This window comes from Grus americana, chromosome 15 (genome assembly GCF_028858705.1).
Source record: "Grus americana isolate bGruAme1 chromosome 15, bGruAme1.mat, whole genome shotgun sequence".
Lineage (NCBI taxonomy): Eukaryota > Metazoa > Chordata > Aves > Gruiformes > Gruidae > Grus > Grus americana.
Genome location: NC_072866.1, coordinates 7,344,578 through 7,370,123, shown reverse-complemented (window position 1 = coordinate 7,370,123; position 25,546 = coordinate 7,344,578). Strand labels below are relative to the sequence as shown.

General features: G+C 48.3%; 1 protein-coding gene across 3 annotated transcripts; it reads left to right on the top strand.

Moving 5' to 3' along the window:
- The first annotated feature begins 454 nt into the window (after positions 1–454).
- IL21R (interleukin 21 receptor) lies at positions 455–25,546 on the top strand. 3 transcript variants are annotated; one of them, XM_054842997.1, is made up of 10 exons: positions 455–593; positions 9,065–9,164; positions 14,143–14,217; positions 16,216–16,321; positions 16,951–17,147; positions 18,013–18,164; positions 18,812–18,989; positions 20,176–20,269; positions 20,404–20,485; positions 23,602–25,546. In XM_054842997.1, exons 2-10 carry the CDS (start codon positions 9,155–9,157, stop codon positions 24,517–24,519), a joined length of 1,812 nt encoding a protein of 603 aa, XP_054698972.1. In that variant the 5' UTR covers positions 455–593; positions 9,065–9,154; the 3' UTR covers positions 24,520–25,546. The 3 variants fall into 3 exon arrangements, with proteins under 3 accessions (XP_054698972.1, XP_054698974.1, XP_054698973.1); XM_054842999.1 differs by lacking the exon at positions 455–593 and having other exon boundaries at positions 8,896–9,164; positions 14,143–14,176; XM_054842998.1 differs by lacking the exon at positions 455–593 and having other exon boundaries at positions 8,896–9,164; positions 20,179–20,269.

Sequence of the window (25,546 nt, the reverse complement as noted above, 5' to 3'; positions counted from 1 at the left end):
ACAAAGTCAAGTTTAAGCAAAAACCCTCATCTAGTTAGTGCAGCTACCCGGAATGGGTTACTCACTGTTTAATGTAGTATTAAGGGAGGCGTAGGGACACCAGCGGTGCTTTCTTCCCCTTCTGCTCCTGTGCTCTCCCTTGTGCTTTTTGTGAAATCCTCCGGGAAGGTGTGAACTTGGCTGGAGCCGCCAGGAGAGCTCTGCTCAGGCCGGGATAGGAAAGCTGTTTGCTGCAGCACTTCTCTGCTGAGCCCCAGCTTTGTTCTGCATTTCCCTGGCTTTTTTTGAGTCTACATAGCTGTGCCCTCCTGCCCGCTCATTTCCGTTGGATGGCTTGCTGTGTGTGGGTATTCTTCCTCTTCTCTCCCTTCAGTATATCTCTGGTGAAATCAAACTAACACTTCGAGAAGAGGGAGGCCTATTCCTATGCCTTTGCGTAACCCAGCACTGGCGATAAACACGGGCTGGCTGGATGGCTGGCCAGCCCACCCGTCCTGCAGTCAGCATCACTGCAGTGGGAGCCGAGTTCATGTTCCATCCTCCGCTACCTCCGCTTTTGCCATCCGCAGCTATTGCCGGGCTATAAAATGCAGGTAGGTTTCAAATGACAGGGTTCTGGCCGAAGATGATGATCTGCCCGGAGTGCGCGGGAGTTCTGAGTTCAGGCGGGCTCTCGGGATCACCAGCGAGGTGTGCTGGCCTGCGCCGCGCCTCCCGGGACCAGCCTGTGCTTGCAAAGGCAGCTTACCATCCTGAGAGAGGAACTTCATTCCTGAAGGCTGGGACCCTCCAAGCACAGCCTTTTTAGCAAAGTGGAGGGCTCCTACCAGGACAGAGAATTACTGATTGTATTATGTGTATTTTCAGTGTTTTTCAATTAGTTCGTAAGACTGCAGTGCAAGTAGAGGCTTGTGCCAAGTTTCAGCCTAGTTATAAAGCCATCTATTACTTGCTTACAATCACTCCACATCTTTCTCACCTGGCTGCCTCCCAAGTGTTAGCAACCTGGCTTGCCATGAGTGAAAGGGGTTCCTGAGAAAAGCCGGGGTATTCCCAGTTCAGGAGAAGCTAGTTCTGATACGCTCTGTTTCCTGTGCAGAGAACGCCAATGCCTTGCCTCTTTTTTTCGTTGTCTTCTTTCTGAACAAAGTTAGCTCCTTGGAAATACGCGCCTGTATGGAACAGCTGTTCACAAATTCCTGTCAGTCACAAGGTTCGTTGTTGTGGAAAACTAACAATAACCGCAAGGCGAGGGTGACACAAGGATGGAGCAGGAGCTTGAGGATGGGGGGTCAAGTTGTCAGCGTAGGGACAAGTTAATTTAGGATGAGCGAGGGGTCAGCTTTTTAAATAACTTGTCACTGCATCTTGCTTTGGGACCCTGCATCGTTCAGGCAGGGTGCAAGGATGTCCAAGTGCTTATCCATCAGGAGCTACAAACTAAGAAAACAAGTTCTTTTAGGAGTTGCATTCTAGCAGTGAGATGGGCGAAGGAACAAAGGGTGAGAGAACGAAATGAGGGGGTCGTGAGTTCCAAACCCTGCTCCCTGATGTTTACCTCTGACTGTGGAATCGTGACTAAACTCCTTGGTGAACAGACTGGGAGGACAGTTTGCTTTCCCCTAGCCATGTCTTTTCTGTAGAAAACTCATTAGGGAGCATGATTTGTGCAGTTCGTGTTCTAGCTCTGACAGAGTTGCTTCCAAAGGGTGTAATTTTGCATACAGTTGCTTTCACAAAGAATAGGTGGTTTTGACTAATTCTCAGGGGAAGCGTGCCCGTGCGATGCTCAGGCATGCACGCGTGCACACACCGATCGTTTGCCCCCCTCTGCAGATTGCTGAGCACAAGGTCAGCTCCAGGCTCCCACGTGGTGATGTATCATGACCACACATTACCCAGCATTTTATTTTTTTTCACCACGCTGCTGTGACTGAGGCAGCCATGTCATGCCGTCAGCTTTTCTTCAGATGTTGCAGCCATGACACAGAGCCCTCAAGGCCCCTCTGACTAAACTGTGACAAGGTCGGAAGCTGAGCAGCAGCTTGGCATGAACTTACTGACAGAGTAATGAGACCAATGAACTGGTCTGGTTTTCAGCTGCAGGACTGTCGTCTCTCAAAGCAGATTGCTCCAAAGCAAAGGGGAAAACCAGCTGAGTGAGGAAGAGGGCACTTTCCAGGTACCTCACTAACACACTTAACCAAAGTTAAAGCTTACTAAATTGCCGTAGCTCGGTGTGTTTTCCCAGAGTACCTAATAACAGCCATCAGCAGCACCACCGGTTTGCCCAGTCCTGGCTATTCTCATTCCTTTGACAAGCTGAGAAAGCAACGTTGAGAGGAACTTTACCCCTCTCTGCTGTACTCTGGCCAAAGGTGCTTTGCTCTGTCTGTCCCTTGTGCTGTCCTGCTTCCATCCTGTCCCTTCTGTGGCTTTCTACAGCATGGAAGTCTCCACGCAGCTGCCTTCTACGGCCCCAGCAAGACTGCGAGATGAAAGAGAAGAAAAACTGGCTGCAGCCCTAGATGAGCAGAGCGGGGAACTGCCTGCTGGGGCGCATTTAGCTGCATAGGGGGAAGGAGCAGCTGTTTTCTTCTTTTTTTTTTTTGCTCTTAGCCAGAATACTTTCTATAAAACCTGACCATCAGTGCAGGGGACCTAAAATTCTGTGTTCTGAATGCAGAGAGGCAATTGTAATGGCAAGAGTTGGTACAGCACCAGCCTGTGACCACAGCCTGTCTTTGATAGAGGGATGACTGCGCTAGGCCTGCCCCAGTCCGTGGAGCGTGGCGGGCGTCCTAAGGAGCTCCTCTCCCAGTTCAGTGATGGATCAGCCGCTTCCATGGTCCTGTCTGTGCTCCACAGTATGAGAGCAGAGCACTCACAGCAGTGTGGTGTTTGTCCTCTGCTTGAAGGTTACCGAGTCGGTGACTAACATCACTGGGACTTTCCTACTTGCTGCTGTTTCCCCAGCTCTTAGACATAGGGGAATTTGCCATGAGCTGAAGAGTTTGAGGTTGGCTGCTTCTCCACAGCTCAGCCGCTGCTGGTTTCACTTGCAGTGAGCCACCCACACAAGCACCAAGAATTATAACAGGGTGAGCAAGTGCTGGACTGCCTTCTGCGGGTAGAATTTCCACACCTGGCTCAGGGTTGTAAACAGTCCCCAGTTCTTGTCTTGATGGTCTGTAAAGTTGCTGTGAGAACCAGGTCTGCGCTGGCCGTGGTCAGCCCTGCAGTTAGCGCTCTTGGCCCTTGGTGAGCAGCCAGCGGAGGTCTTGAGGAGCTGGTCTGGCAAGCTCGAGCTCTGCTGCGTTCACTAACCGGTGCACATGTCTGACGGGCTCTGGGCTCAAAGGTTATGCAGGGCAGTTCATTGCTGGGTGGTCTGCTCCTCCACCGTCCAGCTGAGGTGCCCCAGAAGCACACAGTACGCTCCTCCACAACGTGAGGGAGGCAACAGCCATCAAGCGCCTTGTTTCCTCCATGAGGGCAGGAATTAGGACCCATAGTTCAGCATGTGCTACCTTTTCCACAGCCTCATTCAGAGCTGTGCTGGGGCCCTGCCACAGATACTGTCATCCAGAAGCATCAGGGATTCCTCCCACTCCTGACGGGGCCGCCTTGCTGTTCTTATGACTTGTCTTAAAAACCTCCAGCTGTGCTCTCCAGTGTGAAGGATCAACACATTCAACTGCTGTCCATGTTATCCCTATTTTGCACGTTATCTACATTGTATTAGATTCTTACTGCTCCCAGCACATCACTTTCCAACTTCTGCACCTGCCCAGTGGCAGGGTAAGGAGTGTGGAACCAGGCAATGCAGAGCTGGTCACGGAACAGCAACCAGGGGATCCAAGCAGCTTCCTTGTTCAAGCAAGAGCCTCACACCACAACCAAAGCCACTGCGGAGTGTGGAATCCCCCGGCCCCTACATTTTGTAGGAACAACATTCAGCCTCCTTCTCTTCTTGCTGAGCACTGTAAATGTTTACCAGGGCTGATTTGGATGCAGATACACTGATGTAACACAATTTCATCACATTAGTCCCTGTGCTCTAGTGAAGCCAGTAACCCCATATTTTGGCCTTTTTAGCCTCAAACAAAAAAAGCTCCTGCCTCCTGCCACTGTACCACGAACTCCTACCAGCATCGTAGCAAGCCACAGTTTCACAAAACTCGGACTGCCCCGAGAAAGTCTCACAAAACCTTTTGGCTTCTCAATACAGAAATGTATTTTGAATTCTTGGAAACATTGGTTACTTTGGAGCAATCTGTTTCCGTGAAAATCCTGTTTATCTCCCATGTCGTTAATATGCCCCAACATATTGCAAAGTGCTTCTCGCAACTGCCTGTTTGTCCATCCTGCACGCCCATCCCGCCTTTTCTCCTAAAGACATGATACAGCCCTGCTAGTGACATGAGAAGTCACTAATTGTGTCAGGACTGCAAGTTCTGTGGGGTTGGGATGGAGCCAGCGATGCTGCCAGAGCCCATGCTCTGCCCCGCCGTCATCTGCAGCTCAGTGCTTGCCACATGGAGGCAGCATGCAATGTGAGCCATTACCTTGTGCTTTGAAAGTGCTTCCACAGCAGAGGTTGAAAATAGCTAGTGTATTTTTCACTCTATTAGAGATGCCAGAAGCTGTCCAAGGCACACTCAGTTGCTGTAGCCAGCCGCGGGTGTGGAAGGCCTGCTGTAAATGCCTGTGGCCAGGCAGCGTGGGTGAGGCATGCTGAATTTTGACAGCTGTGGTAAAACAAAGCTCCAAGAGGCTCAGGTGAGGTTCTTGCCATAAATAGCTTTATGCCAGCAGCAGAGTTCTGGGTTTGGTTCATCTCTGCGAGCAGAGATCTGGGGACAAGCTGATGGATGTTGGCTCTAAATGGGTCGGTCCCTGCCATGAGAGGAGCAGGGGGTTCCGTCAGCACTGCTGACGGTGGGAATGTGTGATGGACTTGCTGACCTCGTGCAGAGTCAGTGCTCTTTGGAAGCACAAGCACAGAAGGTGTGGCCTGGGATCAACCTGAGAACGGCTGTGGAAGGGGAGGGTGGAGAGGATGAGAAAAGGCTGATGCTTAGTTTGGCAAGCTGTGGGAACCCATCTGAGGGGCAGGGCTCTGACAGATAGATGGGGGGAGAGCACTGCCTGTGGGCTATCCAGAGGGTCTAGGCTCACAGAGGAGAGTGATGTGGAGGCTGTCTTGGGGAGAGTGTGCTTTCCTGTGAGCTGAATGTAAACAGTGTAGTGAGGCATCTGCGGAGATGCTCTGGGCACGTTTTGCACAGTGCAGATGAGGGTGGTGGGTTTGAGCCTGAGCAGAGCTGTAGGTTTCTGTTCCAGATGGTCAGGGTGAGTTCACCAGCACAGTCATTCCTGTTTCTGTTTGCCACCGTGTATCTGGTGATTTCCTAAGAGAAGATACAAGCCTCTGTGCGATCCCCTCTGTGTGAGCAAGACGTACGTAGTCACAGCTCTGTGAAGGTAAGCCCTTTTCCTCTGGCAGGAGCCAAAGTGATGTCCTCCTACTACAGCCTTCATTTAGGATGGGTTCAGACTTGATGTATGTTTGGGAAAATGAGGCTGAGCCCAACGTTGGTGGCGACAAAGAGGCAACTGGCGAAGGCAAAAGGGAGGCAAGAGGGCAGGGTGCTGGGGTCTCTGTAGGTGGCACTCAGCATTCCCCAGACCCAAAGCAATGCGCTCCTTCCTCCTCTGTGCAGCATCCTGTGTCGGCTCACAGGCTGCCAGCTGGGGGGCTTTGTTGTTTTTCAATCCGCTGCTTTGCTGACTAACACCTCCGCTTTCTGCCTGGCTCATTCATATTTTACCCCATTTCCTGAGCTTTGAGGTGGTTTCTTCTATTGCTTTCCCTTACAGTAGAACAGTGTTACTCATGTCTCAGCTGTTCTCCTGCTATTTTTTACTCATTATTTATCGTAATGTATGATTATCTTCCTCCTAAATGTCACCAGCCAGTGAAGGTGCCTTTGACCCTGGAGTTATACCAGGTCTGTATCTTTGACGATGCTGAGCATATTGTTTTAATTCCATTGTGACGGGAGGAAAATACAGAGGTAGTACTGTTTGCGTGTGGTTTTTCCCCACATCACAAACTCGATAACTGCAAGTGTCAATAATTTGCTCTCCTAGAGAAAGGAGTTGTCAGTTCTGATTGTTTTTTCCTCTGTGTCTATTTATTCTTGCTGATAAAAATATGCAGGTGTTGCCCTTCTTCCAGTCATGGAAAAATGCTTTTGGGTCATCAATAACTTTAGCAGAATCTACCGAGCCTTCCCCGGTGTGCCCTTCACACTTGCTTCTTGGTGAATATTGCCACTGCAGGCTGGGCTGAGATTACAGCTGGATGAGAGTAGTTGCCTCTTATCTCAGATCAAGATAAATCCATGGCAACTGAACCGCTTTAGGTCTCCAAGTGCTTTACCTTGGAGGGTCGGATTCAGCTGCCCTGAAGTGCCGTGGAACCTGAGGTGTAGAGGAGCCAGTGCCCACACAGCACAGAGCAGCTCTAGAGCTGTGTGCCCTTGGGGATGGTCACTGCACACGCTCTGCTCCACGCTCAGTGCATCACTTACAGGCATGGTGTCAGGCCCAAGCTTCTAGAAAAGACTTGTCTCAGCTGATGCTGCCTATGGGTTGTGGAGATTGTCGCTGTTGGGTACAGTGTGGGATAGCACAGGGTCAATTAGGTTGAGCAGCTAAGCTAGACAGTTCCCAGGCAGTTAGTAATATCTTTCTCTTGTGGGGATAGCAGACCAGGATAGTGGTGCAGCTTTTGCTCCATGGTTACAGAGGATTCTCCAAGGTGTGCTGACACCATGTGTAGAGGGAGGGAAGGAGCAGCATGTATGATCAGTCCAAAGAGTGATAGTCTGGCAGGCACAAGCCACACTATTTTCAAAATGTGCAATAATATGCTTTTGTAATGACAGAGCTAATGTTTAAAACAAATACTGGTGGTTCTCTAAGACCAAATGCTTTATAAACTTAAACATATTGCACCTAAATGCCTATCTTTCTCATATTTAACTCATTAGAAATGACAAATCACTTGTGGTATTTTCTGCATAACTGCTTAGGCTGCAGTTATTCTGTATTTTCATCCTTTTGTTGTATATTAACTGAATCCCATGTTAGCTTTTCTAGTAGTTTTTGTTTAGACCTGCTGGTCTGCTTTATGGCTGGGAATACCCTACTTCCTTTTATAAAAACTCGGGCATGTTATTAACACTCTTACAATCTCCTGGGAATGTCCCCTGACATAACAACACCTCACCTTGTTCCTGCCTATATATCAGCATAGAAATCAGAGCTGCTCTCACACACTGTTACTAGCAGTTTCCCCATGGCCACATGTGTATTCATTGCTCCAGACTGGGATCAGCAGCCTTTTAAGTCTGGATTCTCCTTTTCAAACAGATGTTACATATGCTGGAATCAGTAAGCTCCTGATTATTTTTCAAATATCTTATTGGTACATGAGAGACAGCTGCTACTGCTGAATATGGACCTGGGACCATCTGTCTTGAGCATCTTCTGACAATCATATGCCCTCTATGGCCTGCGATTGCTGCATCCCTGCCTACATTTTGTTTTTGTTCTTTAACTACTATAAAGAAGTATTTGTCATGGTTTAGCCCCAGCCAGCAGCTGAGCAACATATGGAGCTCACTCGCTCCTCTCCTGCCCCTGGTGGGATGGGGTGGAGAATCAGAGGACAAAGGTAAAACTCGTGGGTTGGGATAAGGACAGTTTACTGGGACAGGAAAGGAAGAGGAAAAGAACAACAACAATACTTACAACAGAATATACAAAGCAGTGTAGTCTGCTCACTGCCCAGAACCTGATGCCCAGCCCATCCCTAGGCAGTGACTCCTCCCCAGGCAGCTCCCCCTTTACATACTGAGCATGACATCATACGGTATGGAATACCCCTTTGGCTAGTTTGGGTCAGCTGTCCTGGCTGTGTCCCCTCCCAGTTTCTTATGAAAATTAGGTCTATCCCAGCTGAAAAGCAGGACAGTGTTGTGCTTAGAGTGACTGGCCGTGCCTCTCCCGTATGTGTAACTTCCCTTACAGCTACCTGAGGGAGCCCTGAGGTCTGGGTAAGAGCTGGTCCCTGCTGACTGTGCGTCTGCTGCCGGGCTGGGCTGGGCCAGGTCTTTGCATCTCCTCTCGCTGGGCGGTGGGCGCAGTAGGGGCAGTGGGCTCTCAGTTCAGCAGGTCTTGGGGCTGAACACAGAGCCCGCTCACCCTGCACCCAGCTCCTCTGTGCCCGCTTCACTGCCGCAGTCTCCTTGGGTTATTCCAGCTCCTTGTTCTTTACCCTCCTGCCACCACACTACGCTGTGCGTGCCGAGTCCCCTCCATAGTGCTGCTCCTTTCCCCCTTGCCCAGGGACACAGGAGCGTGCGTCGGGCTCCTCACAGCCCCTTTCAAGGCACGTGGAGGTGAGTTGACCTACCCTCCCTCAGTGTCAGCCTTGCAATCTGCAGCGCCTCAGCCCAGACACAAGCTGCAGGCATGAGATCAGGGTAGGGGTGAGCCCTCCACTTTCACGGGAGCCAGACCCCCTCCCTGGCTCTGCTCTGAGGATGGGTGCTGCTGCCCCGGTCCCGGGGGGGTCCCAGGGACAGGTGGAAGCAGAGCGCCGTGGTACTTGCCCGTCTCCGATGTGGTACACACTATATAGCTAGGCTTAACCCTTTAATGCCTTGACACTGATGCCTCCCGCTGCAGGGCTGGAACTCCACCAGCCCCGCTATGACCTTTTAGATCTGAGGCCTGTGAGTTTTTATCTGCTCTCCCACCTTTTTCTCACATAAGAGAGCAGAGCAATACAGTAATGTTGTGTGGGTGTTTGGACCTGAATTCATTGCCTCCTCTGCTCACCACATCCTTCTATCGGCACAGTAATACTGATACAGTGGTGACGTCAACCACCATTTATCACTGTCTATTCCAATACACTACAGCCCTTGGCCGTGCACAAGTAGGCTTTACTCTTACTCATTGCTGATGAGAACCACCTGCTTTCCAGCTCCTGCGCACACAGTGTCTGCAGTTGCAGTAATGATTTAGCCAAGCCAGCTATGGAAGTGTTGGAGGGCTGAAATGGACAGCTGAAAGGATGGGGCAAGGTAATGTCCACGTTTCCACCAATTTTCCCTGCTGCCAGTTTGTTACTGCTTGATATCTGTGACTTCTCTGTAAATCTTTCTTATAGCTGATGTGGCCGTTGCGCCCCTGCTGTCATTGCTGTTGGCCTGTACTGGACAGCTAGAGAATCCTTCTATCTCCCTGTTGCTTTAGCTTTGTGGTTTGATGGCAGTGTACACTGATAATGAATTGTTTTTTTTCAAGAAGAAAGCTTGGGTTTTGCATATAACTGGTGGACTGAGAGACTTCCACTCTTTTTTGCTTGGGTATAGCTATGACATTTATTTTCTCATGCTGGGAAATACCAGATTTTATTTATTTATTTTACTTAACCTGAGTTCTGAATTAGATTTTTTTGTGTGTGTGGAAGTTTCGTAAGTGCATACATTTTCTGGAGACACTTCAAACTGTGACCTTAGACTGCATCCATCTTTGGCAGCTTATAACAACATATTTCCAGATCCTCAACAAAAATAATCTTTGTAAATGTCTGTGTCTGTACTGGTCCTATCTCCTGTCCTCTGGTATCCTAAAACCTTGTAGCATCACTTACATGTGCACGTTTATATGAATGGCTGATCAACTTTTACTGTGCTCTCACATAATGTTCCCTAGGATACTACAGAGTTTGCAGCAATGGTGCTTAGCAGCTGCACAATGCTTGACATTTTATAAGAATTAAGTAACTGTTTCAAGGATGCATGAAGCTGTCTGAGCCCCCATTTCACAGACAGAGAAATTGAAATGAGGTGGTAGAAGGGACTTTTCTAATGCCAGACAGGGAATAAGTTCCTGCCTCTGCTCATTGCCCACTGCCATTCTTCCCTCCAAGTGAACAATTGCACGAGCAGGGCGCTGACAGGTGGAAGCAAATGGGGAGGGTGTAACAAATGGAGGGATGTAGGAAAGGTGGGGGTCTCAATCACAGACTGGGATTGAGGCTTGCAGAGGGCCTGACCGGAGGAAGCTTCAGAACAGGGGCTGCTGTACATCTCTGTGAAGCCACGAGGTGTTCCAGCCATCAAAGACCACAGAGACACTGCTGCAGAGCTGCATCTTTCCCAGCTCTTCTGCACAGACATCCATGTCTTGTCCTAACAACCTGGAGGACAGCCAGGAGGTCAGACACACACAGCACGGACACTTTCTATGGTGCTCTCAGAGGAAGCAGTCTGTCCCCACCACACTGAGGTGGGAGAACTGTGTAAGGAGTGAAGGAGATAAGTGTTGGGCTAATCTGTGGGCACTGGCAAGGGTAAGAGGTAGATAGTGGAGTCCCAAATGAGGAAGTGTTGTCTCCTTGCTTCACCTGTGTTAGCAGATCCTACTGCTTTTTTGTCTTATTTTTGTTACTGTGCTCTTATTCAGGAAGCCTCCTTCTAGATTACATCCTTGTATGTTAACCTCTCTCCAACATGTAATGGCAGCCTCTGATACCTCCATAAGACATCTTCCTGATGAGCTACTTGGGCTTGTTGCTTTGACTTTTTCCTGTTCAGTCCTTCCTGTCCCATTGGATCAATGGGACTGCGCTCTGAGCAGAGGAAGGAAAATAGGGAAGGCACTTTAAAGAAACCACAGTCCAGTAGCTAAAAGCAGCAAAGACTTCCCTTGCATTGCTCTGTCCATTTAGGCAGGAATGAGGGTAAAATGAAGGAGCTACAGAAATATCATGAACATGAAACACTGGGGGCACTGCCAGTTGGACTCCGAAACCAGCAGTGGGTCTGCAGAGCTGCAAGGGCCCAACCCTTCCTTCCTCTGCTGAAGAGGAGGCAGCGAGTTGCTGTTCTTGGCCTTAAAGGATGGCTGAGACTGTGGAGCGTGACAGTCACAAAGCAAAGCGAGATGGGCTTCTGCAGCAGGACACAGTGCAAGATGGCACTGGTCTGTCCTGCAACCCAGTCCTGTGCTGGGCTACAGTCAGTGGGAGGCCACCGAGGCCTGAGGAAGAACAGCAGCAGCCCTGTGCGCGCTCTCGGGGTGGGAACAGGCCCGTTTGGGCAGGTTGCGTGCACCCTAAGCTGGGGGACCCCTGAGTGTTCTGAGCCCAGCAACAATAGGTTCTAGGTATTTCACAGTGAGAAGGACAATTTTAAAAAGGCAGCGGACAGTCATCGCATGTGTCATGTCTCTAGGGCCAGTGTCCTCTGGTTCATTCGGCACAGCTCTTCTACAAAATGTGCTGTGAGGAGCAGGTTTCTCTGTGCTAGGAAGTCATGAGCAGGTGCTGCATCAGCAGACTGTCCATCTGTTTTCATGGTGCAGCCAGTCTTAGCATAAAGTCAGGCGAGCAGGTTTGAGGTGGCAGGATAGCAGGGTGCCTTCCCCAAAGGAATGAGAACTTGGGGAAGAGCAGTGGGAGGATGAGTGGGAGCGCAAGGTGGGGTTAGACAGGGGGCTGTGTCTAGGTCACCAGGGACTGCACCACCAGAAGCAGTGGTAATACAATAGTTACTGCACAGAGAATACTTGGACAGCTGGGACCAGAGGGGTCAAGAAAAGATGTTTCCTCAAGGAACTGTATGATGCAGAAGGGGCTGGAGTGTGGGGAAGGAGAGTTTCTGTTGTGCCACTCACAGCAGGCGAGGGAGACGAGCAGGGTGCCCGGGGCTCCTTGCTGAGCTGGAGCATGTGCTTCATCGGCAGGATATGCTTGGCAGGAAAGGGGGGGTGCGGCAGTGTGGCTGCTCCCAGTGCAGGGCTGAGGTGTTGCAGCCATGAGGTGCTTGTGGCACCTCCCGAGTGAGCCTTGCTGATCTCATCTGGACACTGTGGTGCCTTGAGAGCAAGTCTCTGAGCTCACATGGGGCTGCAGGGGCTTTTTGGTGGCTGCTAAATTTATTTTACTTTCATTATTTGAGTAAACCTGGGAAATTTTTAAACACCACAGATGTTCCCCAAGTGAAAGAGGCCTCACTAGCATTCTCTCTGCTGAGTGAGTGTCTGGGTGGTTGCTGCTGGTGGGGGTGGTGGGAGAGGGGCACAGGCACCCCAGAACCTTGGTCAGGGCAATCCCCAGTATCAATACAGGCTGGGAGATGAAGGGATAGAGTAGCCTTGCAGAGAAGGACTTGGGGGCACTGGTGGATGAAAAGCTAGACATGAGACAACAATGTGCACTTGCAGCCCAGAAAGCCAACCATATCCTGGGCTGCATCGAAAGCAGCGTGGCCAGCAGGTCAAGGGAGCAGATTCTGCCCCTCTACTCCAGTACTCCAGGTGGGGTCTCATGAGAGCAAAGTACAAGAAGGACATTGACCTGTTGGAGTGGGTCCAGAGGAGGAACACAAAGATGATCCGAGGGCTGGACCACCTCTCCTATGAAGACAGGCTGAGAGAGTTGGGGTTGTTCAGCCTGGAGAAGAGAAGGCTCTGGGGAGATCTTATTGCAGCCTTTAAATACTTAAAGGGGGCTTATAAGAAAGGTGGGGACAGACTTCAGTAGGGCCTGTTGCAATAGGACAAAGGGTAATGGTTTTAAACTAAAAGAGGGTGGATTCAGACTAGATATAAGAAAGAATTTTTTTATGACGAGGGTGGTGAAAGACTGGAACAGGTTGCCCAGAGAGGTGCTAGATGCCCCATCCCTGGAGGTTGGATGGGGCTCTGAGCAACGTGATCTTGTTGAAGATGTCCCTGCTCATTGCAGGGAGGTTGGACTAGATGACTTTTAAAGGTCCCTTCCAACCCAAACCATGCTATGATGTGCCCCTGGTCCTGCCAGGAGCTCTGGGTATTTTTTGGTGGCTGCAGCTTGCTGCCCAGTCTTTCCCCATATCACTTTCACAGGTGCCTCTGTGCAGCCTGGTGCAGGGGGTTTGCAGAGCTCTGGGGCCCTGCAGAGACACTCCTGTGTGCCCAGTCACTGATAAGCGTTGCTGCTCTGTGGCATGGCCTGTGGGCCCTCCCTGCTGTCTGTGCATCTCTGCAACTTGCTGCCAACAGAATTATGTCCCAAAAATAATACAGGTTGCTTCTCCAAAGTCTTGTTCCCAGGCAGCCTAGCCCCTTTCAGAATAGGTTGAAAAAACAGTGCTGAAATCTGTACCGGGTATCAACAGCCAACACTCTGCAGGGAGCTCATTTTAAGTCTTTCTGTGCACATCTCTGTGTTTCTGTAAATGTTAAATGCTGTGAAAACACAGCTTTAGTGTGTTATGTGGCTTGAGGGCCTGGTCTTGGAGCAGGGGTTGTGGGCTGAACAGTCACTTGTATGTGATGCTGTTTCCTCATATTGTTGTAAACATCCTACTGTCCTCTTTGAAGATTTTACTGTAGGTTCTCTTCACCAGACTGCATCAGGACAGCCTTCCCCTGAAGTGAGCACTGTACATCATTCTCTTCTGTGCCACATGGGAGGCTGTTGGGTTTGTTTTTTTTTTTCTGGTCTGCCTTCCTGGAGTCCCTTAACTAGATATTCCATGCTTATTTAACCATGGGTAGGCCAAATCAATGAGTTCTCACAAGCCTTGCTCACACAGACCCACAGTGACATTCAGACTCTATTTGACTCATTCACTGTACAGATGTTTAAGCCACAGCAATGTCACTTCTCCTAGTTGCAAGCCATTTCTAGTTGCAGGAAACCAGTGAAGACAAAATGCGTTAGCACTTAACTCAAGTGCCTTCCTGTTGCATGGATGGACTGAGGCTGCAGTCACTTTGCTGCTTTCTCTGTGCACATGCTGCTGGCAAGGAGCAGAGATTTCACTGACCCAGTTTATGGTCAGTTGGTAGGGCTGTTGGTTGTCCCCCCCTTAGCCCATGGAGTAGATAAGCATAGGAGAGCTGAGATGACTTGCCTAAATGAGGCACTTTGGTTTTAGACACTTAAAAGAAAGCAAGGTTAATTCCACCTCAACCTTCAACATATGAGTAGATGGCTGAGCTTTTAATTGGTTGTTCAGGAGGTTTTTAAGGTTTGATGATTTTTTTTATTATATTTTTTCTTTCCAGGACATCCAGTCAGAACCAACATGAGGAACAAACTGTGGGTCCAGAGTATTTCCTTCTTCCTTTTATTCCAGTACAGTAAGTTCCCAGATATCTCTCCCAGGCTGTACACCCACAGGATTTATCTTGTGGCTCTGCTGGGATGTGCATGGCACAACGTTGCCATGGGGCAGCAAGCACAAGATAGGGTGCCAGAGGAGAGGGTTCCATGAGATAATGAGTTATGGAAGAGGCTCCACAGGCAGTGGAGGACAGACACAAGGTGCACAGCTGGGCAGAGCTCAGCCAGACTGCATACCACCACTCCAGGGAGCCGCACCAGTGGGGAGAGTGCAGAGGTAGTGCCTGCCTTGCACTGAAATGTCTCCTGTTGACATTAGAGTAGGATTTCCCCCTGGCCAAAAAAATCCCTTTGCCATAGGAAAGGTTCTGGTGGCCAAGACCAGGATAACCCCAGGGCTTATGGCCGCTGTTGGCCAGCCAGGGACGGTGGAGCGAACCTCTCCTGGTCGGAGCCCCTTTGCTCCGAGCTGTGCTGTGCAGTTGCTCCCCCTACCCAACATGCGAGCTTCAGCTGACTCAGAGCTGACTTTCTGAACAGGTCAGCTGGACAGAAAAAGGCAGCGACAACAGTGTCTGCAGGGAACAGGTGCAAGTTTAGCACTTTACATGTTGCTTCTAGGCAGAGCATTGGACCTGCTCCAAACCTGAATTAGCAGAAAAGATGAACTTGGAGCTATATCTTCCTGCCATACAGGACCATTGTGATGTCTGGTCTGAATTTTGTGTAACACGAGCCAGGGAATTATGCTGTACTAATTTCAGTTTGGACCAGACTAGATCTTACTGTTAAAAGTATTTGATCTTTGTTTCTGAAGCTGCCGAGGATGGACAATTCATCCTAGATCTAACTGGGTTTGGGACGCTTAATTATTCCCTTCCCAGTAAAAAGCTGTCCTCTTAGTTTTGCTAACAGATTCTTGCCCAAAGGTATGCTTGCAGCTTACCAACTACCTAGCAGTAGTCCATCTGACTGATTAGCATTCTTCTATGCTATTATGTTAATTAGCAATGTTTATGGGCTTATTAATACTTGCCATCCTCTCTAAAGGAAAGCAAGGGGTTTATAATTCCATTTTTGTAGGAGAATAAAGTGAGGCTAAGGGAGAAAAAGTATCTTGTTCAGGACTTTGGAACAAACAGTGTTTGCACCAGGGCCCTCAGAAGAGCCTATTGAGGGTTCAAAATGTAAAAAACCTGAAAATTTTATAAGAAAACTCTGAAGTCAGTGTGAAATGAAAAAGTCAAAATGAAACAAAGTGGCAACCACATAATTTGAATCACTTGCAGTTTAATAAAGCATATGTACACCGTTGGGGACAGTTTTGATTTATGGAAATTATAGTAACTACAAATTTGCAATATATTTTTGCCAAAATTCCATTAAAAGCATATTCTGAATCTCTGGAGCTGGACATGAAAAGTATTGATGCTGCATATATCAAGCTGTAAAAAGTAGCAAGCAGAGAAAATGGTAAAGAAAGAATTACTAAAATACTACTTTTTTTTAAATGGGCAAAGAGCTATGTAGATATTATAAAATGAAAACTGGATAGGCAAAGAACAGTACTCAATTTAGGAAGTGGTATCGTTAAAATGTTTGAATACGCTACTGTTTCTGATTGGGTAATCATGCCTCTCTGATGTGCTACGTAAGCTAGGACTCTTGCAGAAATAATATGTGACTCTGTTGTAGTGACTGTATAAGAGAGGACAGAGATAAGTTTGAAAATTCCGTCACAAATTGGGCATTTCTTGGTATTTCGGCGTGCCATTTGCTGCCGCATTTTTAATAGATTTTTGTTTGACATTCATCTTGCTGTCAAGGCCTTGCCTCCCTGTGGGGATGGAACACGTCTTATGCTCCAGGACTGGAGACTTTGGGGGGGGCTGGCATAGGGTGGTCTGTTCCCTTCAGATTTAGTGATCAGACCCGAGGACTGTGTATGTTGATAGCAAGTTCTGCTTGCTTCATCATGGAAGCTGATATTGTGTTTTCTCTTTCTAAACCTACAGCTACGCGTTGTGAAAACCTCACTTGTTTTGTGGACTATGTACAGACCCTGTCCTGTGTCCTGAGAAATGACTTGGGTGCCGGTTCATACAACCTCACTGCAACATGGTACGTCTCAGTAGGATGAGCAAAGTGCAGGAAGCAGGAACTTCTAATGTGCCCATAGCACAGTGGTGTCCTTCTGTCCTCTTTGTTAGGTAGAATTCTTGTTCTTGCTGCCATGCTGGTTTTTACTTGGTACTTCACGCCCCAGTTATCAACTGGCTTCTTCCCTGGCAAAGGATGCCCAGCTCCTGTGTCCACTGACTCTGGCTTCCTTGGCATTGTTTTCTCTCCTGCCCTGGGAATACCTTGCCCTTTGCTGCCGTTAACAATGAGCTTTCACTTGGGTGTGCTAGCAGGGCTCCCACAGCCTCTCCAAGCCCTGTATGACTGCTGTTCTGCCCCAGCAAGGAAGCGGGTGCAGTCCTGGGCTGTGCAGCCCTGGTGAGCACCTTTCCTTTCCACAAACACTTCAGCTTCACTTTCCTGCTTCTCTCAATGATGCTAAGCTGAGCAAATAGAAGGAAAAAAAAATCTGTCAAAGTTTACATTATTTATCTGTCAAAGATACATTTTTACTTGAACATGTTGCCTCTCTTTCTTATTAATTTCTATGCCTGGTGGTTCAGCAACAGATTAGTCCAACTACAGCATGTGGTAGATGTGGACTTGTTTCTTTGTTTTGACGGTTTTAGGGTTTCTGAGGAAGATGCAGAAAATACTGTGGCTGCCTGCAGTCTCCTGCAATTGTCCAGGAACACCAGTCACACGCAGTACATGTGCACTGTGGACATGACTGAAATTCTGGCAGATATCAAAGTCCAGGTGGATGTTACAGAGACAACTGATAGGCAGCACGTGATTTCCAAAGGCTTTTATATGGCAGAGAACAGTAAGTACAAAAATGGTCTGACCTTATGTCTATCTGCTAGGATAGTCTGGGCAAGGAGTGAGGTGGCCGCCATGGTGGGGGGCTGTGTTTGGTGTCCACTCATCTACACAGAGCGCTGTACTCTTACTGTTGCTATTGTAAACTACAGAACCACTTATGCTTGAGGTTGAGCATACAGCTGGCTTGGCCCCAGCCTTTTCATGGGGCAATTCCTTTTCTCCATGAAGCAGTAGGTGATAAATTTCCACCTTAGACCAGTCTCATACCTAGATTATGCAAGTGTTTTGTCCTTGGCTAGCAGCTAAAGGGCAGGAGGAATTGTTTTAACTGCAAATACCACAAATGGCCTCACAGGAGCCTCTTGCAGTGCACACCTGAACCAACATGATATTATTGCAGGTGGCACAAGGTGTCCCAGGCACAATGGAGGTGGCACTTCCCTTTTCTGGGGCAATTCCTAACCATCTCTTCTGTGTGACTGGGAGCAATCATATAGATGACTTGGTGGAATGCTGGTGTGCATGCTAGTGCTGCTGAGTCACGCAGCAAACTGAGGAAAAGGGGTGGTTAGCCAAACAGACAGGTACCATGCCAGCGTATGAAAAAGGATTTTTCTACTTGGATTCTTCTGAAATTAAACTTTACATGAGAAGTGTCATCTCTTTGACAAATGCCATAACATTTCAGGAAATCCCCTTGCCCCCACTGACAGACTATAGGTTGGGTAGTGGTGCTTTGCATGTTCTGTATAGGAGGGTCCACCCTTGCCAGGACAGTTTTGCTCCCTACTAGCTCTGCATTGCTGGGCCACCTCTTCTCTGCAGTAATGTTGTGAAGGGTAACACCACACCATCCTGTCTTCCAGTCAAACCACAGCCTCCGTTCAATCTGACCGCTGTGTTCTCAGAGGGTTACAATATTTCTTGGGAAACCATCTACCAGAACTCTCCTTTCTACTTTTTGAATGAGGAACTGGAATATCAGCTGCGTTATAAGAGAAGGACCGACACCTGGGAGGTGAGTGAGATGTCAGTTTACCATCAAGTAGGATGGCAAAGCAAAGAGGAGGCCAGCACAACCAGGACAGGAGCACCGGTGTGGAAGAATCATAGAATGGTTTGGGTTGGAAGGGACCTTAAAGATCATCTAGTTCCAACACACCTGCCATGGGCAGGGACACCCTCCACTAGACCAGGTTGCCAAAAGCCCTGTCCAACCTGGCCTTGAAGGGTTTTCACGCTTTAGAAAAGGCGTCTTTTCGCTGCCTGGACTGAAAATGAGCAAAGCTGAAAAAAGAATTGAGAAGCAGAAGCTGTTTGAGAAGTACTAGATCCTGTGGGCAAGGCTGATAAGTCATAGGTTGGGTAGTGGTGCTTTGCGTGTCCTGCATAGGAGGGTCCACCCTTGCCAGGGCAGCTTTGCTCCCTACTAGCTCTGCATTGCTGGGCCACCTCTTATCTGCAATAATGTTATGAAGGGTTATGTTATGCATGGAAGGATCCCCCAGGGCCCCATGCAGCTACTGACCAGCCAGAGCATGGCCTTGCAGAAATAAACATGAAAGCAGAGGGGATTACTTTGTAGGGCTCCTCACTGTGCAGCACTGAGGGTAAGGTGGGAGCAGTCACTCCAGCCCTGAGTGTTTGGTGTTTAATCATTCACAGACTCAGAAGACTAAAACTATCCATGAAGATAAACGGATGCTGGCAATCCTGCCATGGGAACTCCAGGCGAACACTGAGTATGAGTTCCAAGTCAGAGCCAGACCCCGAGAAGACACTGGCTACCATGGATTTTGGAGTGAATGGAGTCTTCCGCTGACGTTGAAAACCAGCCCTGCCGGTACATACTACCAGCTCTGCTTGCCCTTCCAGTTGGTCCAGTGTCAGAGAATGCTTCCAGAACTCTAATTAAATCTAACTAATTAGAACGAATTCTAAATAGTCTAGTAAAGGCAGGCATGTTTGGCTTGCTTACTGAGTACATGAACCCCAGCCAGGCCTGGGCTGATATGTGCTGTTTGTATTGACCTTCTCGCTGTGCTGCAAAGCCCACCTTCCAGCATGGCCCATGGGAAGAGGGTTTGGGGGTGGGGGTTGGCTGTAGGTTTGGGTGCCACAGCAGGAATGCAGCCTCTAGCTTCCTTTCCAGTGTCAAACACCCAGGGTCCTGCTTGCAGCTTTCAGAAATGGGAGAGATCTAGTAGAGATGTCCCCACTACTGGGGCTTAGTATTTCCTTCAGCTGAGGGGAGAGGAGATCCTGCTCTGAGGGCTAAGTTCTATGTCTGGACTCTGATGTTTGGTCATGCTGGGCATGGGTGTTTCATTTGGTAGCCACCACTCCACAGGGAGGGCACAGTACCTTATGCACAGAAGCATAATGGTGCTTGTCATGGTGGGACAGAGGCTATGAAAATAGGGAGTCTTTGTTCAAATAGAGCAGGGCAGGATGGCTGTGGTCAATGTCACCAGCATGTGCTGAGCTTCCCTGCTCTCACTGATCTGCAGCTCAAACTGAAGCATTACTTGGTGCTGTGCCAGCAGGGTCAAGCTGCATTTGCTAAGGGTTATCTGAATTCTGGGTCTCAAAGGTGCTCCTTTCCGTCACAGGCGGAACAAGCAGCCAACAAGCACTCAGCTAGTCAGCATCTCTTCCTCACGTGTCTCTGGCCAGCTGCACTCTTTTCACTTCACGGATCCTCTGTGGAGGTGTCCCTAAACCAGGAGGAGTCAGAAACACCAGGCGTCTTTGTAGCAGGGAGCTGTCCTGCCCCGAGCATGTTGGCTGTCGGTCCGTGGTGCAGCCGGGCCATAGGGCAGCTGATGCACTGCTCCTTTCATTGATGCAGTCTTCTCTGAGCATCCTCGTTCAGACCTCATGTCTGGAGTGCTGGGCCCCAGGTGACAGCCTCACTGTCCCTAAGAGAAAGTCTGGGGTAAAATTGAGGGTACCTCCTCACCATCTCCTGCTTACTGACCAGGGTAGAAATGCAAGGTGAGCCTGAATGACCCTGTCTCTTTCTCCAGCAGTGACACAAACAGTGGGCATGGGATGGCTACTGCTGTTTGGTGGTGTGGCAGTCGCTGCCTCAATCGCAACCTTTCTGGCCAAACAACGGAGGTAAGAATGCTTCAGGAAGCTGGACTAAATGCTCCTGCACCTGGGCAGGTGATTTCAGCTGCTTGAATTGGATCTGAGATGCCTTGCTTTGTAATGTGTGTTTAACCCCAATGCCTTTCTCTTTTCTCTTCCAGCTTGTGGAAGAAGATGGTTTGCATCCCAGACCCTGCTCCCTTTTTCAAACCTCTTTATCTGGTGCATAATGGAGATTTCAAGGTATAAATGGGCTATACAAGCGAGTGGAGTGTATGACAAGTTTAAACTAAAAGGCCCATCACGCTATCCTGGGCAAGGGATTCTCATTAGGGCAATAGGAGGGGGAATCTACTTCAAGGGAACGCCAAATGGATCCACATATAAGGACCAGAGCTCTCCAGTGTCTGCTCTGTGCCACGAAGGCCTTTATGTCACATCTGCGCTGCTTATTCCCTGTAGGTGCTGTCTCAATGGGTGAGCTGAGCTCATATGTGATCTATAAAGCCTGGGCACCTGAAAGGAGTGGGCAAAGGGATAGCAAGACAGTAACTGGGATTCTTCCAAAGCTCCGGTCCCATGCTGCCATCAAGGCCATGGAGCAGACCTCATTGTAGAGCCAGATCTCCCACTCCAGCCTCTGCAGGGGCATGAGCTCAACATTAAGCCTTGTAGTTCTCCCTAAAGAGTCACTCGTACAGACAATAGCTATGCATATCATCCTGGAAAGATAGCTAGAGCTCTGGGGGCACATAACTGCTGTGTGATAGTACAGTGCAGCTGCCTCCCTATGAAGGAAGTGTCTTTGAATATCTTTGCCTAGCCCTCCCAAATTCTTTTCTCATTTAACACCAGCCAAACTTGCTCATGTGACAAAATGGTTTGCAGAGCCTGCAGAGTTTGCTGGAGTTCTCAGGATATAAAACTAAAATAACATTGAGGATCCATAAATAATGGTTGTGTTAAGCTGAAGAGCAACTCACAGTGCCATTATCAAACTGTAAAAGTGCTGGCATATAAGTGCAGACATCACCACCTCTTTCTGAACAAGTTCCTCTTCTTACACCAGCACTGATCAGAGACACTTCAGTGTCTGCTTTTGGTTTCTGCTTTTTCTTAGACCCTCTGAGGGAGGGACACCAGCTGGGTCCTAATGATCTTCATGTTCTTTCCCACTGCTGCATGGCTGATGTTTGCAATTAGGTTAACCAAGTAGTCTTGGATGGGTGCCGTTCAAGCTGAAGCCTGCAGTGACTGTCTCACTTCCTGCCTGCCTTCCTCTTTCAGCTCTGTTATGGCTTCCCATCTCTGCACCACAGGGGCACTTGCATCCTCTTGTGAGGCAGGTGGCAGTGGTGGCTCTCAGGGAAAGGAACAAGGGCCAGGTGGACTCAGTGTGGGAATTCCTGAGGGTCACAGGCTAGCTCTTGCGGTGGCAGTGAAAGCACTGTGCATGCCAGGAGCCGTGAAGGTGAAGTCATGGGATTCTCTGTTCTGTGGGAATTACATTCTTGCTAGTTCCTAGTCGGCTGTTCAGTGCTGCTGGGAAGGGAATGAGCCTCAGTTGCTAAAGCTGAGTTACTTCTTAATAAATTTGCAGATTAAAGCAGCAGTTGCCCACATAGCCACAGGACAAGATGCACAGGCAGGGGCTGTCAGAGGATGTGGTGACATCACTAACGTGAACAGACTCATCAATTTCAGCTGGCAAGAAACCAATCGATGTAGGGCTCATGCAACTGCATCCTGCCTGCATCAAAGCCAGTAGTTAGGTTATGTCTCTGAATAATGATCAGCAAATTACAATAGTAATGCTCTGAAGACAACAGTCCTGGATTGGGTGGGAAGCAGTGGAAATGTTAGTGGAAAGGTTAAGATATAAAAAGAGAAAGGAAAGCAGAGGAACATTGTTTATTCTTGTGTGTACATGGGTCCTTAGATTCGTGTTGGGTGGGAATTTGCAAAGAACTGTCGTAGAGGGAATAGGAAATGGTCTGCCTGCTCAATTCTAGGAAAGGGATTTCTTGCTGTTTCTTCAAATAGCCTTTTGCACCTTAGGTGCCTTTCTGTCCATTACAGCTTTAATAATAAGCTCTTTGTAGCTTAGGTCAAAAGTAAATTAAAATAGACTTGGTGCTTCCTGCTGTAATGAAGATTTCTTTTTTTTTTTTTTTCCCCACGTTCTGTGTCAGAGGGTAATAAGCTGTGTCAAGCTGTTCTCTTCCCAAATACTTCGCTCATGTCTAGTTACACCGAGAGCAGTTTGGGACAGAGGCTGATACAATTAAGGCAGTCTGACAGCCGTGGCAGCACCCAGGTCCCATGCAGCGCTCTGTCAGAAGCCTTCACAGTGTTTATGAAGCTCAGCGTTGTTACCTATTTTATACACAGCAGAAAGTAGTGCACTTAGAAGAGCCTTGACGCAGCTTGGCCACTGGGCAAGTGTCAGGGAGCAGAACCAAGTCCTGAGGCTGTGCTGTGCCCAGCCTCTGGACTGCAGAATCCTCTCATAGGACTTACTGGCATTTATCAGTGGCACATGCCTATAGTGTGCTGTGATCTGAGTGTCTGATTTGGTGAATTCTTCAAAAAGAACAGATATGACTTTTACTTTGTTCTTAGATCAGAGAAACCCAAGGTGCCTTTACTCCCAGATATGACTGAATGCAAGGGACTCGTGATCTAGAGATAATGCATGGCACAGGGCAGAATGTGATACAGAAGGGCAAGATTTAATGTGTGACACTCCCTGATCATCTGAGTAAGTGTTATCTGCAGCAGGCTGTGGCTACAGCTCTTTGAGGTCCCCATCCCCTGCCTACCCCTGCTTCCTTCTTCTCTCTGTGAGAGAAAAGGCTGGTCTGGGGCATGGTTGCATACAGAAGATCAGGAGAAGCCTTGTCCTGACCCTCTTTCCCAGGGAACTAGTGACAGAGCAGGGCTGCGTGTGTGTTGGGTGCAGATGCAGCATGTAGGGAGAGAAGCTGACCATCCTTCCTGGGAGAAGCAGTGTCCAGGACAAGAGGGCAGGGGAGGCTTGGTGGCTTGAGTCGGGACCTCTGGCTGATGCACAAAGGAATGCTACTATGGGCAGTGGCATTCTTTGCAGCATAGGAAAAAAACTGCAAAGCCATGCAAACATTTTGGAGCTAATTATTTTCAATTACTTGAGTCAGTTCTCCTGAAGCTGCCTGTGTCTGGTAATAACAGCCTCTCATACCCTGCTATTTCGGAGGAGTCAGTGATTTTAGAGTTTTACTTTGCCTCTAAAAGCATTAGAACTTCGGTTATTTCTGTGGAACCTCAAACCTGATCATACTAACCTCTCTTTCTCTCTCCCTGTATGTCCTTTTATGCAGAAGTGGGTTGGTGCATCCCATAAGAAAATGACCCTCGACTTCTTTGAATGGGGAATAGTCCTTCCAGAAGTCCTAGAAGTTTACACCATGCGTCCTTCTAACAGCACCTCACAGGAGGAGCTGCGTGAGCTGAGAAAAGAAGATCTGCCTTGCAAGCCCTGCGCGTCTTGCTTGACTGCCCCAGGTCAGGATAGCCAGTCCCCGCTGTCTAGCGTGAACAGCGGCAGTGGGACTCAGGACCGGTCATATGGGCATTTGTCCATTGATACTGTGACTGTGGCTGACGAATTTACGCCTTGTAACTGTCAGTGCAAGTGTAACCGTGTGTACAGGGGACACGAGCATCCCAGCGAGGAAGACGGTGGTGCTGGAGAAACTGGTTACCCCAAGGTTAACGTTGATGATGAAGACAGAAAGACACCCACTGACTTGCATCTGGCTGACCTGAGCACGCAGGACAAAATACTTGCTTCAGGTTCTGTGTCCACAGACCACCTGAGGAGTACAAGTGTCCCAGCCCACCAGCAAGTAGAAAGGGCTTTGGAAGGAGGGATGGGGAGCATCCTAGAAGCCCTTTGCTTGCAGCCTAATCAGTGGGATTTGGAAAATCCAGGTTCTCTACCTTCTCCTGATGGTGAAAGTGTTTCCTACAGTGAAGGCTCCTACGACTTCTTCCCTCACGTTGCAAGGCCTGGTGACAGTTACCCTATGATCTGCGTAGATTTGGACACTATTGACAGTGGCTTTGTGGACTCGGACTGTGGGAGTCCAGTTGACTGTGAATTTGAGCAAAACAGTCAGACCAACTGTGGGTCCATCCCTCTTGAGAGGGAGGGGGAGGACTTTCCACGGAGCTACGTCAAGCAATGGGTCTCCTGTAGCTCTGACAGCCCTGTCAATGGGACACAGACAACCTAAGAACTTGATGTTGCCTTGCAGAATGTAGGGCCTTTTCCATACTGTGCTGGGAGCAAAGTGTTAGCAAAATTCAGAAGAGAAACAAAGTTTACTTTGTGTAACCTCTATTACATACAACTGAAAAATATTAGGTCCATAGAAATAGATGCTTAATTCTATTGTCACTTATTCTGTTAATGTCTCACTTGGTGTGATTGACTCTTTTTTTTTTTTTTTTTTTTAAGAATCCTAGGTCAAACCCCCTTATAATGGCAGAAAAAGCAACTGTACCTTGAAAAGTACCCTTTCGCCTATATAGATGTGCAAATTTTTTTGACAGTAACCTTAAAAAGAGTACAAAACTTTAAATTATTTTCCCTGGCATTCTCACATGACTTGAGAGTTTGGATGTACATGGAATCTTAGAAGCAAGTGTGTTTGTTACATTAAAGTTCCCCTACCCTTTCCAAATAACACAGGTGGTGTTACTTTTCCTACTAATAACTCTGGCTCTTTAAACCTAGCTGTAATATTTTGTTAATTATGGAGTGTCCCAGCCTTGTCCATGCGATATTATAAAAAAAAAAAATTCTCATATGATCATCACAGAATTTTGTGTCCAAGAGACCAAACACAACTCAGGTTTCAGAAAAACTTTGCCTTTCCAGGTGGACTCTACAAATGAAAAGCCTTCAAAACACATAAACCTCCAGACAAACTCTTGTTCTCAGGGTTTTCTCCTGAATCAGTATCTCTCCCAGCATTTTCCAAGCACGTTAACTGAAACATTAGGCAGTTGTTAGAACTAGAAATTTCAGAAACGTTGTCCTACCTGGACGTGCCTGCAGCTCCATCTTCTGCCTTCGACCTTGTCTGCTGCAGTTAACAGGTCAGTAGCACAAAGTTTGAGCAATTTTTGCTACCTAATAAAGCCAACCATGAAACTGCTGTTTGCACTGTAACTGTGAATGTTTCCCTCTGACATCTCTGTATCTCTGTTTTGTTTACAATAATTGTCTTAAAAAGTTACTATAATCCTGATATTGAA